This window comes from Squalius cephalus (assembly GCF_949319135.1).
Source record: "Squalius cephalus genome assembly, chromosome: 11".
NCBI classification, from domain to species: Eukaryota; Metazoa; Chordata; class Actinopteri; order Cypriniformes; family Leuciscidae; genus Squalius; species Squalius cephalus.
This window is the reverse complement of record NC_137132.1, coordinates 6,356,706-6,372,847: the sequence shown is the minus strand read 5'-3', so window position 1 is coordinate 6,372,847 and position 16,142 is coordinate 6,356,706. Positions and strand designations below refer to the sequence as shown.

Here is a 16,142-nt window from a genome sequence, read left to right as displayed (position 1 = left end):
ACGAAACGATTTGAATGTATATCTGAAGGGAAATGACTGTCTTCATAAAAGTTTCGATGACATCTTCTTTTATCTTCCTCAGTATGATCAGGGGGGCAGGGTTTCATAAAATATTGAAGCTTCCCCGGGCGCCGCCATTGATTAGCGGACCCCCACCTGCTGTTAGCATTCCATTGACTCCCATTCACTTTGACAGCAAATAACTTTACATCTGAGGCGTTTAAAGACTCCATTTGTCCATTATTTATTTCTAAAGAAACACGAAAATGTATAAAAGGCTCCATTACCTTGTATCTTACGTTATGGCCCCGTAGAAGCAGTTTTTGTAAAAATAGGCTAACGATTGCGTCATAACCACGCGACCTTCTGTCGCACAGTAGAGAGATTACCGTATGGACAGGAGGAGAAGCTTGCGGGCAATCGGGGGGACGTGGAGGCAAAATGACAAAATAATTAATCAGAAAACTTAGCAAAAGTTGCTCCTGCTCCAAGCTCATGGACACCTCCTCCTCACGCTCTCCGTCTCTGCAAGTTTCGGAAGGGAATGATTCAGATTTCTCTTAGCACAGCTACTAGAAGACAGACGGGCTGCTCACGTCACATCTACGTCGTCAAGCTCAGTTTGAGTCTGCGCAGTACACTCGACCATCAGGAAGTGAGAGCTTCTAATTGACTTCACTTGTCTCCGTTGAAACCAATGGTGTCCAGTTTATATACTGTCTATGAGTATGATGCCTAATAAAGTAGTGTTTATAAGCGCAGCGCTGCTTGTGTTCAGGACTAACCGCTGTATATCTGCTTTTACATAAGCGCCACCTTCTGTCAGAGAGTGAATTTGCATTTTCATTCAGCCTGTATGCCATTTTTGTTCATATACCATTACATAATAATTCTTTAGGCTCAAATATGTGAGCGTCAGTATCACACAGTGATCACAGTTCACACCTGCAGTGAAGCCCCTCACACAACAATTCACCAATAAATACTGGGAATATTCAAGATTTTTTTTATTGAATAGTTTATATTTTAATATTCAGAAAATATGTGATTTAAGTATAGCCAAATGTGTGAATAAGTTATTCTACTATTATAATCATGTGTTTCTGTCACTGTGAACAAGAGGCTGGCAAGTGAATGGTGTGTTTACAGCTGTACTCCCATTTCAGGCCCGCAAGAATGTGTCGTATGGTGAAGACCTTCCCACCTGTCCATCTCTTAAAATATCTGTAGAATGCGTTACCACTTTGGGAAGGATGTGTGGATATATACTTGAGTGTGAGGCAGGACTCTGCAGTTGTTTCAGCAGAAGCTGCTTAGCTTTATATATTTAAAGAATAAAGTCCATCTCTGGCATCAGAACCCCAAGACTGTGTTGTTAAAGATGGAGTTTATTAAAGAGGAGATTGAAGACATGAGGGATCCGGAACCATCCAGAATAAAACATGAAGATACAGAGAAAGAAACAGGTTGGTTTCCATTCTTGATCCTTCAATAATTTATGAATTAATAATCAGTATAGGCTATGGATGATAAATGATAGAGAAATGCATGTAAATGATCATAACCTTGTATATAACTGAACTGACCTTTCCACATCAAAGATACATTATACTCACACAGACAGATGCCTTATGTCTTGTTTTCTGCTAAGTTTTTTTTTTTTTTTTTTTCTCAACTGATTCTAACAAATTAATACATTTTATTTTAGACCAGCTGGAAGTGACGGAGCAAAGACAGAATCTAAATGATGTAAAGAAACACTGTGACTTACAAACTCAAGGAAAAAAAGCCAAAAAGCTGCACTCCTGCTCTCAGTGTGGAAAGAGTTTTTCAGAATAAAGCAAAGCTTAAGACACACATGAGAATTCACACTGGAGAAAAAACATATACATGCACTCAGTGTGGAAAGAGTTTTACTCAAGCATCAACTCTCAGTGTTCATCTGCGCGTTCACTCTGGAGAAAAACCATTTAACTGTGATCAGTGTGGCAAAGGTTTTAATTCATCATCATATCTCAAAAAACACCTGAAAGTTCATTCAGATGAGAGGCCTTATGTGTGTTCTCTCTGTGGAAAGAGTTTTTCACGACTGGAAAGTTGTAAACGGCACCAGAAAACACATAATGGAGTGAAAGATCATGTGTGCTGTGACTGTGGGAAGAGCTTTACTACAGCTGGTAATCTGAAACTGCACCAAAGAACTCACACTGGAGAAAAACCTTACAAGTGCTCATATTGTGACAAGAGTTTCACTCATTCTGGACACCTGAAATCACACGAGCGAGTTCATACTGGAGAGAAGCCGTACTACTGTACTGAGTGTGAGAAGAGTTTCAGAGATTCAACAGGTTTGATATATCATCTACGCATTCACTCTGGAGAAAAACCATTTAACTGTGATCAGTGTGGTAAAGATTTTATTTCATCATCAAGTCTAAAATCACACCTCAAAGTTCATTCAGATGAGAAGCCTTACGTGTGTTCTCTCTGTGAAAAGACTTTTTCACGGCTTAACAGTTTTAAACTACACCAGAAAACACACAATTAAGTGAGAGATCATCATGCCCTATTTTAACGATCTGAAACGCAAGTATCAAGCGCGAAACACAAGTAACTTTGTGGGCGGATATAAAATGGGTTGGTCTGAAGTAGCTTCATTATTCATAGGTGTGGTTTGGGCGTAACGTGAAATAAACCAATCAGAGCATCATCTCACATTCCCTTTAAGAGCAGATGTGCTTTTTCCATGGCGGATTGCTATTATAACAGCGGATTTGCCAGGCGCACGCCAGGCGCGGTTCACAGCCGAGGAGACCGACGTTCTCGCCAGGGCCGTAAAACACAGAGAAGTGACATTGGGGATGAGAGAAACACACCCAAATTAGCTTCAGTTAAACAGGCGTATAATAATTTGGGTAAATGTGTAAGCTAGATTTATGCCTATCTTAATGGACACAACAATGATTGTGTTGCCAAACTCTCTACTTTTAATTTTTCCCCTTCTGCAATTAAATGGTTTGAGTCATATTTAACTGGTAGAACTCAATTTGTTTCTGTGAACACCCATCGTTCACTAGCTCTTAATTTATGCACAGGGGTGCCACAAGGATCAATACTTGGCCCGCTTTTGTTTAGTCTATATATTAATGATTTGCCATCAGTTTGCCCTGATATCAATACAATAATGTATGCGGACGATACTGTAATTTATGTGCATGCCAAGACAAAAAAACTGGCTGCAACAAAATTGACCAAAGCCATGGACCAGATCACCAATTGGCTAAATCGTTCATGTCTTCAATTAAATGTAGATAAAACTGTGGGAATGTTTTTTACAAAAAGACAATGTAATAGTGTGTCAAACATATCAATTTCGGGTCAAAACATTACTATTGTGCCACAATTTAAATATCTGGGCGTTATTATTGATTCTAATCTCTCTTTTAAAACACATATTAAGAAAGTCTGCAATAGGGTCAAGTTTAGTTTAGCTAATTTTAGATATATTAGAAATGCCCTTACTTTTAATGCTGCTAAATTATTTATGGATGCAATGATTATGTCACATCTAACATATTGTCTGACAAGCTGGGGACAAACTAACAGCTCATCACTTAAGCCACTAGCAACTATTTATAAAAAAACTCTTAAAATTTTGGACCAAAAGCCTAACAGTTTACACCATTGTATAATACTTAAAAACTATAAACTGCTGAGCTGGGAAAATGTAATCAAATATAAAAATATTTGTCTGGTTTACAAAATTTTACATAATACCGCTCCGCCTCCTTTCAATTCATTCATAATCCAACGTAATAACAGCAGTCATAATACCAGAAGCACCACACGTGGCGACCTAGTAATCCCACTCAGAAAAAGTACATTTGGTCAATTATCATTTTCATTTACTGCAATACATAACTGGAACTCATTGCCCATTACAATTAAAAACGACTTTTATTGCACACCTTAAAAATTGGCTAATCGACAATTACACCTGCACACATTAATATGCTAGATGTGATGTGCGCACTAGATGTGACATGATCATGCTTCTGCCACTTGATCTCTGCTGGCTGCTTCAATGCTATGTCCTGTATGTGCTTCAATGTGGCCTCTGCATGATTATTTTTTGTGTCAATTTTCTCTAGTTTATTGCTTGACCTGCTTTTATGTCTTTGCAATTTGTGCTTGCTTGTCTGTTTCAATGTTGTGCCACCTTGTTTGTTTGTCTAAGCTCTTGCTTAAGCTTTGTTTTAATTGTAATGTATTTATTGATGTATGCCAATTAACAACTGGCTGGGGACTACAGCTGGAAATTAGCCGTAGAGGCTAAAGCTGCTCTTTTCATTAAAAGAGGTTGTCCACATTACTATAAACCAATAAACTAAACTAAACTAAACTAAATGATTTCCCTCGTGTGTTAATATTATTCTTTGTAATAATGTATGGTTTTCTAAAAATGAGAACTGCTTCGTCTGTGTGTAGATGAGATAAGCAAAGTGTATGCGCGTTGTGCACACGCTACATTGATTATGGCCAAGCATGCGCCCTTAAAATAGCATATGAATAACATGCGCAATGCGCCACTGACTTTAGACTAGGTTTTTCCTGGTCAGTGGCGGAATTGTTTTCTAAACCTGCAAAATAGCACCAGGGAACGCTTGCGCTGGAACTCTTTTCGCTGAAACGCCCCCGGGAGCGCAAATGCATTTCCTAATTTACCGGCATGCGTCTGTGGAGGGAAAAGTCCGCTGTGCGCGGGTGCAAAATAGGAATGATACATGCGTCGGTGTACAAAGTCAATTGCGCTGGGTGCAAGATAGGGCCCATATGTGTTGTGACTGTGGGAAGAGCTTTACTACATCTAGTGAACTGAAAGTGCACCAAAGAATTCATACTGGAGTTTTACTCTATCTGGAAACCTGAAATGTCATGAGCGAGTTCATACTGGAGAGAAGCTGTTCTACTGTACTGTGTGTGAGAAGAGTTTCAGAGATTCAACATGTTGGAAGTATCATCTGCGTGTTCACTCTGGAGAAAAAACATTCAACTGTGATCAGTGTGGTAAAGATTTTAATTTGTCATCATATCTAAAGAAACACCTGCAAGTTCATTTAGATGAGAGGCCTTATGTGTGTTCTCTCTGTGGAAAGAGTTTTTCAAGACTGAACCGTTTTAAACTGCACCAGAAAACTCATAATGAAGTGAGAGATCATGTGTGTTGTGATTCTGGAAAGAGCTTTACATTTAGGCCTACCTCTTTTCTCTCTTTTATTTGTTAATGTACCAAATGCAGTTGCTCGGATCTACTTAATTTTTTTTATTTACAGTTACTCAGTTCATATGGTAGATGTAACTGATTTCATTGCTTTAAAAATGAATCAACGAGTGTAAAAATGTTTCACCAAATTTTTTTTTGGAAATCATAGAAAAAGTTTTAGAGTGAGTGTGAGAAGAGTTTTAAACATTTATCAAGCCTTCACACTGTCATGATTCCTGCCTCATGTTCTCCTTGTCTTATGTGGACTTTTTGTTTACCTCCAGTCTTTGTGCTAAGCTAGGCTAGCGGTGGGTGCGTCAGACAGATTTACAGCACGCACGGAGATGAAAAGGGTATGTATGGCCTTATCTAACTCTGGGGATACTGTGAATAAGCTAAAGTCCCCAAAAGTTGGCGTGTTCCTTTAAAGAACTTCAGGTAACTACGGAAGTCAGATGTATCTGGACTCTATTAGCAGCTTTCATTGGCCATGGACCGCCCAGAGGCCGCCTGACTGACATGAAAATGTAAAGACAATGGCTGAATCCGAAGCCGTCTGACTGACAAATAAAGCAACTAATCACAGTTTGTTTTGTACATCGCCATGTTTAAGGGCCTGAAAGTGTCTATATCATGAAGCCGGAGGTATCAAGAATCGTCATCAACTTTCTTGATCTTTTTACATATCGAGATGTTTCCAGATTACGGTTAAACATTAAACAGCTCCAGAGTTTGCGCTGTGTCCTTGTTTATTATTAGACTGTAATAATATGTTGGCAGAGTGTCTTTCACAGACTCTCTTTCAGCCTGTTGACAACAAAAAACATGTGCTTAATGTGCCACTTTACAGAAGATCTCAGACTGTCACACACACTGGTTGGACTTAGTTTTCAGTTTGCACCTTTTCCCTTAGTTTGTTTGTTGTCATGTTTGTTGATTTGATTGTCATCCTGTTCATCTGTGCGCACCTCTTTATCATCAGTATTTAAGTTTGTCTTTCACTCTTTAGTTGGTCAGGTATTGTCTATGTTATGTGTGTCTATAGCTTTTTCTGTTTTGATGCCTTTGGATTAATTAAAGACTGGCGTTTCTCTTCATCATCTTGTTCGTGTTGATCATCTACAGTACACATCGCTGTGACACAGACATCACCATAATGAACGAGGTGAAAACTGGGAACTTTTAGAAACAAAGCTCTAAAGCAGGGTTCACCAATCTCGGTCCTGGAGGGCCGCTGTCCTGCAGAGTTTAGCTCCAACCAGCTCCAACACACCTGTTTGAAAGTTTCTAGTATGCCTAGTGAGACCTTGATTAGCTGGTTCAGGTGTGTTTAATTGGGGTTGGAGCTAAACTCTGCAGGACACCGGCCCTCCAGGACCGAGATTGGTGAACCCTGCTCTAAAGGCACTGTTATTTATTTCAGACTTTGGACAAGAACTGAACAAAAACCTTGTTTTGCTTGCAGTTAATATTAAAATAATCCATATCCCTGATAGAATATATTTTCACTTCATTTAAATGTGACCAAAGTTATTCAGTATAAATCTTTTGGTTTTGTCCAGATCTGATCCTGTGGGCACCCGACAAGTCCTGATTTTTTTTAACCAGTGTTATGGACTGTGTCATTGCGTTTTCCATTTTGACTTTCATAAAACCATGAAAACAACAAAGATGCTTTATGTGTTTAATTAGACAGGTGAGCAAAACTAATCATTGGTATATAGATCAACACGGTATGTCTTATTGTTAAGGTTTCTTTATTTACCGCGAGTACCATGTTTTACCATTCCTCAAAGACAATTTTTTTTTTTTTTTTTTTTTGACAAATATGGCTAACATAGCATAATCAGAGAGGGCTTTCTACATCATACATTGTAAAATTTATTGTATGTCATTAATCAAACGGAACTTAGTCATTCAGCTTTATATTATGTATAATTATTGTGTATTAATTATGATTTGATTAGTGTATTTGCTTAATAACAGAGCGGAGATTTACTGAATGCGGCCCCTTTAAGAAATATGACACCGCGCGCACTGAGCATGCGTAGAAGAGGATGCGCCTGAGCCCTCTAGGCTATTTTATTTCGTCTCTTTTTATTTTTGTTGTTTTCTTTGACGTTATGTAATAGTTGATTGTATTATGACCCCTTTTAAGTTTATGTTATTTTATGTTAATGTTCTTGTTGAATCAGTTGAAGCTGAAAGTGACGCTGTTAACGATCGTGAATGAAGGACAAATCACAAATGTGGAATATTTTCTTCGGATGTCGTATATTTCCTGTCTGCAGGTCAGAGATGTTATATTTATAATGTAAGAATTGATGTTTGTGTTGCCTAAATGTACATTGTTCGTAGTGGAACGTACAGAGAATTAAATATAGCCTGTCATTAATCTTACAGCCTCTATTCAGTCAGTATTGTGTATGATTTCTGTTAAAGTCATATTATTTGAAAAATTTAACCGGTCACTTGTTTCATCCTTATTAAATCTGGATTCCCATAAAAATTAACAACCTTCCTATAGAGCCAATTCAAATGCAACTAATACTAACAACTAATATATAACCATATCAAAATAAAACTCATTTAATTTAAGAAGTGTAATTATTAAAGTATTTCAGTATAAATTCAGTATACCTGAATTTGGCAGATCTGGGATCATCTGGACTTAAAAGCTGCACAGATTATCTCATTTTGGAAAGAGTTTCACATACAGATCTCAAGCATCTGTTCTGCACCGTCACTCTTGAGAAAATTCATTTTTTTACCTGAGATTTGGAGACAAATTTATTGGGGCATAAAAATGACTTTAGAAAGGTGGCAGCATCATTATTTGATTTTTATACAGAGATTGGTAGGTCTATTACTAAACTCTGTTAACTTTAGAAATCTTTGTTGGGTTATATGACAAAGGTGACGGGAAAAAACACGTCTTGTGCTTTTTGCCCAGTTTGCATGCCGTTAACTCAAGAATTATTAAATATATCTTAAAGGGTACCTATTATGCAAAATTCACTTTTGCACGGTGTTTGAACATAAATGTGTGTTGGCAGTGTGTGTACACAACTGGGCGCAAATGCATTTGTTATTTATACAACGTGGCGCAGGATGTGAATATGATAACTGCGTCGGACTGAAACTAGCAAAAAACACTCTCATCGCGCTTGGCACTGCATTGTGCCGGGTGTAAGATAGGGCCTTAAAAGTATTATAGATATCTTAATATCCTTAGAGATTCTAATTCTTTATAAACTTTTCTAAGGCCCTATACAGTATGGTTCAATCCCAGAGATAACATGTAGTTACGATACTGCGTATTTGAACTCGTGGTTGCTTCAGAAGCTGTTAAAATGAACAAAAGCCCTTCTTCAAAATATCCCTGAAACTGATTAAAAATATTAAAATATTCTTGTTAATGTGCCTCATATTGACCATTTCAGTGGATTTTTGGCACTGAGAGGAAAACAAGATTCTAGTTGCAATATTATTTATTCTTCTTTACCGTTTAAATGCAATTAGTATCATCTGTGTGCAAAAAAAGTGAACCATATTTGGTTTTTGACCATTGAAAATGGGTCAAATTCAACAAACTGAACATGGAGCCACATTGAGATCCCCATATCAATGGGATTGAGCCATATACGGCCTTGAAAATTAAAATTTCAAAATAAATGTGTATATAAAATACAAAATAGAAAAATCAGCTCTCATTAAAATATGCGGCAATGAGTGCTTTGTGTGTGTGTGTCTGTGTAGGAATATAATGTTAGTCTGTGAATATAGCTACACTGACCAAGTTGGCAGCATGGTTAGCTAAGAGTGAATCGGGTACATTGGCGGCATCAGCCCGTTTTGCTCCTTTCTTTTTTACTGCTCCACAAAGGCACCAATTTTTGAAGTATGGTGCAAAACTCCTGTCCAGACCCAATCTTGATAAAGAGGCGTTCGCCGGCCAAAGGAAACGCCAACGCTAGCGACATGCTAACCAGGTAGCCCCACCTCCTCTCCACGATCCATGGAAACTCACACTCTTCTAAAGATATTAAAGTCGCGTCAAAACTCTTGTCGGGGCTTTTGTATTCCTTTGTAGGCTACATAAATATTACACATTTTGGCATAGTCCTACTCATTTTTTATTATTAATATTCTAACATTTTATCAATATTGCAAAGTCATCAAAACTTTGCTCTATACTTCCCACAGGATCCACCACAGCTTAGGATGGCGCTTGCCAACGTTCGATCCTTACTTAATAAAACTTTTATCTGCAATGACTTCATCTCCTCAAACAATTTGGATTATTTTTTCGTGACTGAATCATGGAGGATAACTTTTTTTTTCTTTTTTTTTTCGAATTGGTTCCCCTGGAGTATGATTTTTTCAACACTCCCCGGTTAACCGGCAGGGGAGGTGGACTTGTGACTATTTTTAAAAACAGAGTATAGTGTCGCCAACTGTCAACTACCACTTTTACCAGCTTTGAACTCCAGGAAATTCATCTAAATTCTCCCTATCCAGTTTTACTTCTACTTATTTACCGTCCACCTTCATCCAGTAATTTCATAAATGAGTTTGCAGATCTCTTGGGGAGCGTCTTGACTAAATATGACCATATTTTAATAATTGGTGACTTTAACATTCATGTATGTTGTTCTGCTAATGCTTTAGCCAAGGACTTTTTAAACCTATTATCTTCTTTAAACATTGTTCAGTGGGTTAATGGTCCCACCCACTGACACGGCCATACATTAGATTTAATTCTGTCGTATGGTCTGTCTGTGGCCGATATTGAAATTAGAGATACTCCACTTTCCGACCACAAACCATTGCTCTTTTCAACATTCCTTCCTTTACCACCCACAACTGTACCACCCCATGCTCATTGGTCTCGCTCTTTAACCCCACTTTCTCATGTTGTGTTCTCTGAAATGTACTCTGAGGCCGAAAATCCTCTCATTTTGGACTCCGCTACTTCTCATCCGGATGTCGATGAGCAGCATGTTGTTTAATAACAAATGTTCCAACATCTTAGACTCCATTACACCGCGAAAGCTTATCCACCCTCAAAAAAAGCCCCAGCCATGGATAACTAGCGATATTTGTCTATTGCGTCAACAATGTCGTCGGCTTGAGCGAAAATGGAAGAAAGACAGGCTTCAAATTTCCTTTGAGATGCTGACTGTTTCACTAAATAATTTCCAAAAAACAGCCAAGGCAGCTAAGCATAAATTCTTATCTGACATCATTGAAAATGTTTTGCATTGTTCCAAAACGCTCTTTTCTACTATCGACTCTGTTTTAAACCCTTCTGTTAAGTCTTTTCCTATGATCTCTCCCACTGAGTGCGAAAACTTCCTTAATTTCTTCTCTGATAAAATTAACACTACTCGAGCACAAGTTTTTACCTCAAGAGAGCATGTAGCCTACCTGATCCTACTTTCTCCAGCTAACAATGGAGCCACTTTGAACTGATCTCCCTTCAGACATGCAGGGAAATCACTTTAAAACTGAAATCCACCTTCTCTCCTCAAGATATTCTACCTTCTCGTTTTATAAAACAGGTATTTGAGACTGTTGGTTCAGATGTTCTGCATATCATTAAAAACAGTCTTTCAACTGGGGCTCTCCCTGCTTGTTTTAAACTCGCCACTGTGACTCCCATTCTCAAGAAACCGTCACTCGATTCCGCTGTATATGCGAATTACAGACCCGTTTCCAACCTGTCTTTCTTATCAAAAATTCTAGAAAAAACGTTCTTTATACAGCTGCAACACTATCTGCACATTAATTCTATTTCGGATATTTTTCAATCTGGTTTTAAACCCCTTCACAGCACTGAGTCCGCTCTTTTAAAAGTCCTTAATGACATTTTAACAACGACAGACGCTGGCGATACCATGGCTTTAGTGCTATTAGACTTGAGTTCAGCTTTTGACTTTGTAGATCACAAGATTCTCCTATCTCGGCTAGAACATTCGATCGGTATCTCAGGTATGGTACTCAAATGGTTCCAGTCTTTCCTATCTAACAGAAGTTTTTCTGTTAGATTAGGTACTCATCTATCTTCTGCGACTCATCTCAATTGTGGGGTACCCCAGGGATCGATTCTGGCACCCCTACTATTTTCATTGTACATGCTTCCTTTGGGATCAATTATGAGTAGATTTGGTGTGTCATACCATTGTTATGCGGACGATACCCAACTCTACATACCTATAAAACATAATGATAACACTACATATAAGAGACTTCAAGACTGTCTTCACGAACTCAAGCTATGGCTCACTAACAACTTCATTCTGCTTAATGACGATAAAACCCAAATCATCCAATTTGGTCCAAATGAGCTCTTTGACAGACACTGTACTGATCTTGGTACCCTCACACCACACCTCACTCATGTTTAAGAATCTGTTATCTGCTTGACAAATAATTTATACTAATTTTTTTGGCTTTCAAACACCTTAAAATGCACATGTGTAGGTCCAAGAAATCCAAATTTTCCAAACAGGGCTGAATTTATGAACCAGTCTGCCCCCTGCATATAGGCCTACAATATACATTATTCTCTGTATCGAATCATGTTATCCTATTACCCACCCCCAGCCCCTGATGTTTCGAGCTCAGCCTCTGATGTTTTTAAAACCTAGAAACGCCCCTGAGGAGGAGACTGAGAAAGTGCAAGTAAACAAAGATGTGGAACAGAAAATATCTGTACTGCAACAGGCTACATAAAAAATTTGCAACTTAGAGCTGTTTTTTAAGGCACCATATGTGTTTGCTGTTAAAGTAATCCAGTATAAATTCATTAACTTATCTCTGATTTTTCCAGATCAGGTCCTGTGGGCGTCAGTATCACACAGTGATCACAGTTCACACCTGCAGTGAAGCCCCTCACACAACAATTCACCAATAAATACTGGGAAGATTACCATCTTGCTACAAGAGAAGGACAAACTCCAGGAGAAACAGCTGAAATCTGTGTGACTGTTAAAGATGGAGTTTATTAAAGTGGAGATTGAAGACATGAATGATCCAGAACCATCCAGAATAAAACATGAAGATACTGAGGAACAAATAGGTTGGTGTCCATTCTTGATTCTTCATTGTTGACTGTTTTGGTGGCTGTAAAATAGTAGTATATGGATGTAAAATGATAGAGAAATGCATCTGAATGATCATAACCAGTGGTGGACAAAGTACACAAATCACAAATAAAGCATAGTATTTAAAAATAAGGAAAAATATAGCTGCAAGCAGCGATGCAGGGCTGGAAGAACAAAAACAGCAGAAATAGAATGTACATGAAGAACAGAAAGGTTCAGATGTACATGTAGGATGAACTCAAAATGAACTGTAGTTCAGATGAACACGAACATAGAATGAACAAAAATACACTTGTATTCTCCAGGATTTCTAATTCTGGAGAAAGAAAGATTAGTACAATGCTTACCTGGGTAATAAAGGAATTGAAATGGCACAACATCACACACAATTTTATAAAATTTGATATTCGATAAGTGATTTAACATATCAAGTTTAAAAAATAAAAATACTCTAGTAAAGTACAAATACTTCAAAAAAGTACTGTAACGAAGTAAAATACTTGTTTGCTGTCCTGTCCACCACTGATCATAACCCAGTTTTAATCGTATTAAATCAGTGATTTCAGGCCCCCCAAAAAATGATCACATTCATCTAATCTTTCCTAACGATCCGCTATCTGCCCGCCCTATAAGCATGCCGTCAAAAAAACGCGTCTCTGCAGGCAGCCTAGGCTCTGAGATCTGCACACAAAAACAATTGGTTTCAACAACCACTCAAAACCAAAATAAATAGTGTTCCAACCAATCACCGACAGGGGTGGTGTTGTGAGGTTTTAAGCCAGCTTCTTCTTCAGCTCAGACTTCCCCCTGTCGGTGATTGGTTGGAACACTATTTATTTTGGTTTTGAGTGGTTGTTGAAACCAATTGTTTTTGATTAGATTAGATGAATGTGATAATTTTTTGGGCCTGAAATCACTGATACAACCTTTAACAAGTGAATCAGAAATCTGATCTTTGCACATCAAAGATACTTTATACTGAGAGATGTCTTCTTTTCTGCTAAGTGATTTTGATTTTAACATTTAACCTCATTGAACTGATTCTAACTGATTAATACGTTTATTTTAGACCAGATGAAAGTGAAGGAGCAAAGACCGAATCTAAATGACATCAAGAAACACTGTGACTTCAAACCTCAAGGAACAGAAGCCAAAAAGCTGCACTCCTGCTCTCAGTGTGGAAAGAGTTTTTCTCAAGCATCAACTCTCAGTGTTCATCGGCTCCATCACTCTGGAGAAAAAACAATTAACTGTGATCAGTGTGGGAAAGATTTTAAGTCATCATTAAAACTAAAAGTTCATTCAGATGAGAGACCTTATGTGTGTTCTCTCTGTGGAAAGAATTTTTTAAGGCTAGACAATTTTAAACATCACCAGAAAACACATAATGAAGTGAGAGATCATGTGTGTGTTGATTGTGGGAAGAGCTTTACGACATCTACCCAAGTGAAACGGCACCAAAGAATTCATACAGGAGAAAACCACTGTACTCAGTGTGGAAAGAGTTTCACAAATAAAGGAGACCTTAACAAACATATAAGAATTCACACTGGAGAGAAACCGTATACATGCACTCATTGTGTAAAGAGTTTCACAAATAAAGGAGACCTTAACAAACATACAAGAATTCACACTGGAGAGAAACCGTATACATGCACTCAGTGTGGAAAGAGTTTTTCTCGAGCATCAACTCTCAGAAATCATCTGCACATTCACTCTGTAGAAAAACCATTTAACTGTGATCTGTGTGGTAAAGATTTTAATTCGTCATCAAATCTAAAACAACACCTGAAAGTTCATTCAGATGAGAAGCCTTATGTGTGTTCTTTTTGTGGAAAGAGTTTTTTAAGGCTGGACAATTGTAAACATCATCAGAAAACACATGATGAAGTGAGAGATCATGTGTGTTTGGACTGTGGGAAGAGCTTTACTAGAGATGACAATCTGAAACTGCACCAAAGAATTCATACTGGAGAAAAACCTTACAAGTGCTCATATTGTGACAAGAGTTTCACTCATTCTGGAAACCTGAAATCACACGAGCGAGTTCATACTGGAGAGAAGCCGTACTACTGCACTCAGTGTGAGAAGAGTTTTAGACATTTATCAAGCCTTTACAATCATAGGAAAAAATGTTGCACATGAGCAACAATCGTTTTAATGCCAAATACTTTACAAGTAAACTGTGAGATAAAAAAAAGTGAAAAGCTTGGGAAACTAGAAAGGCTTGAGATTTAAAGCTTCACCAGTCAACAACTCTTGTCAATAATTTTTTTTTTTTTTTCCCAGGATTTATTGTTTATTTATTTATTTTATTGTGTGCCAATTATGTCTTTATTAAAATGGATATATTCATGTTATTTTCTTATTTACTAAATGTAATAAATTGTCTTCTTGTAGTACATATACTTATAAGAAAATAAACAGAAACAACATATTGTCTTGATATATTTAAATGAACACAGATAATGAGTTATTTTAGTTTTAGTAATTAGTTATTAGTTTTAACAACATGAATGAGTTTAAAAATTATATAAAGAATTCAAAGAAAAGAAAAAAAAGAATTCTAAGAAGAATTCTAGACTGGGCTCTGTCCAGTAGGGCTCCATATTTACCCATTTCCATTTGTTTTATTTGTTCATTTATATGCCAGTTAGAAATGATTAGCCACATTTCCACTGTCAGTCCTGTGCGAGAGAGGACTATTAACAGATATCAATTGAGTTTCATGTAAGTTTCATATGAATTTTTTAAGCATGTTATAAAAAGCTAATTGAACTAAGGCCTAATCCTGGTTTGTAGGATTAATACAAGAAAGTGTGTGGTTGTCCCAAATAGAGCATGATCGCAAATGTGAAATTGAAATGTTGAAAATGTGAAACAGTTCCATAAACAAGTTATTTATGGGTAACCTTAATTTTAGACAAAATAAATGTCTGTCAATGTTCAGAGATTTTCTTTTATATTTATGACATTTGTTTAAAGAACTTAACTACGGAAGTCAGATGTATATGGACTCTATTAGCAGCTTTCATTGGCCATGGACCGCCCAGAGGCCGCCTGACTGACATGAAAATGTAAAGACAATGGCTGAATCCGAAGCCGCCTGACTGACAAATAAAGCAACTAATCACAGTTTGTTTTGTACATCGCCATGTTTAAGGGCCTGAAAATGTAAAGACGATATCTTACAATAACAGACCGGCATGTAAAGTGTCTATGCCTTGAAGCCGGAGGTACTAAGAATCGTCACCAACTTTCTTGATCTTTTTACATATCGAGATGTTCCCAGATTACGGTTAAACATTAAACAGCTCCAGAGTTTGTGCTGTGTGTCCTTGTTTATTATTAGACTGTAATAATATGTTGGCAGAGTGTCTTTCATGGACTCTATTTCAGCCTGTTGACACCAGTAAACGTGCTTAATGTGCCACTTTACAGAAGATTTCAGACTGTCACACACACTGGCTGGACTTAGTTTTCAGTTCGCACCTTTTCCCTTAGTTCGTTTGTTGTCATGGTTGTTGATTTGATTGTCATTCTGTTCATCTGTGCGCTCCTCTTTATCATCAGTATTTCACTCTTTAGTTGGTTGGGTATTGTCTATGTTATGTGTGTGTATAGCTCTCTCTGTTTTGGATATATGCCTTTGGATTAATAAAAGACTGATGTTTCTCTTCATCATTTTGTTCGTGTTGATCATCTACACAGCGCTGTGACAGAATACCCGACCAACAAAGTGATTGCTGCGTGTTTTGTTTTTATTTTAT

The 16,142-nt window shown here is 37.5% G+C and overlaps 1 protein-coding gene across 2 annotated transcripts; it reads left to right on the top strand.

Moving 5' to 3' along the window:
- The first annotated feature begins 7,310 nt into the window (after nt 1-7,310).
- LOC307167607 (uncharacterized protein) lies at nt 7,311-16,046 on the top strand. Of its 2 annotated transcripts, none has more exons than XM_079886846.1 (3): nt 7,311-7,554; nt 12,099-12,347; nt 13,442-16,046. In XM_079886846.1, exons 2-3 carry the CDS (start codon nt 12,263-12,265, stop codon nt 14,515-14,517), a joined length of 1,161 nt encoding a protein of 386 aa, XP_079742972.1. In that variant the 5' UTR covers nt 7,311-7,554; nt 12,099-12,262; the 3' UTR covers nt 14,518-16,046. The 2 variants fall into 2 exon arrangements, with proteins under 2 accessions (XP_079742972.1, XP_079742973.1); XM_079886847.1 differs by having other exon boundaries at nt 7,311-7,577.
- The last annotated feature ends 96 nt before the right edge of the window (nt 16,047-16,142 follow it).

What these genes read in the sequence shown, in the direction of transcription:
- LOC307167607 (XM_079886846.1), top strand. Translation starts at nt 12,263, where the DNA reads ATGGAGTTTATTAAAGTGGAGATTGAAGACATGAATGATCCAGAACCA. An exon ending in AGATACTGAGGAACAAATAG is followed by an intron (nt 12,348 to 13,441) that starts GTTGGTGTCCAT and finishes CGTTTATTTTAG; the next exon opens with ACCAGATGAAAGTGAAGGAG.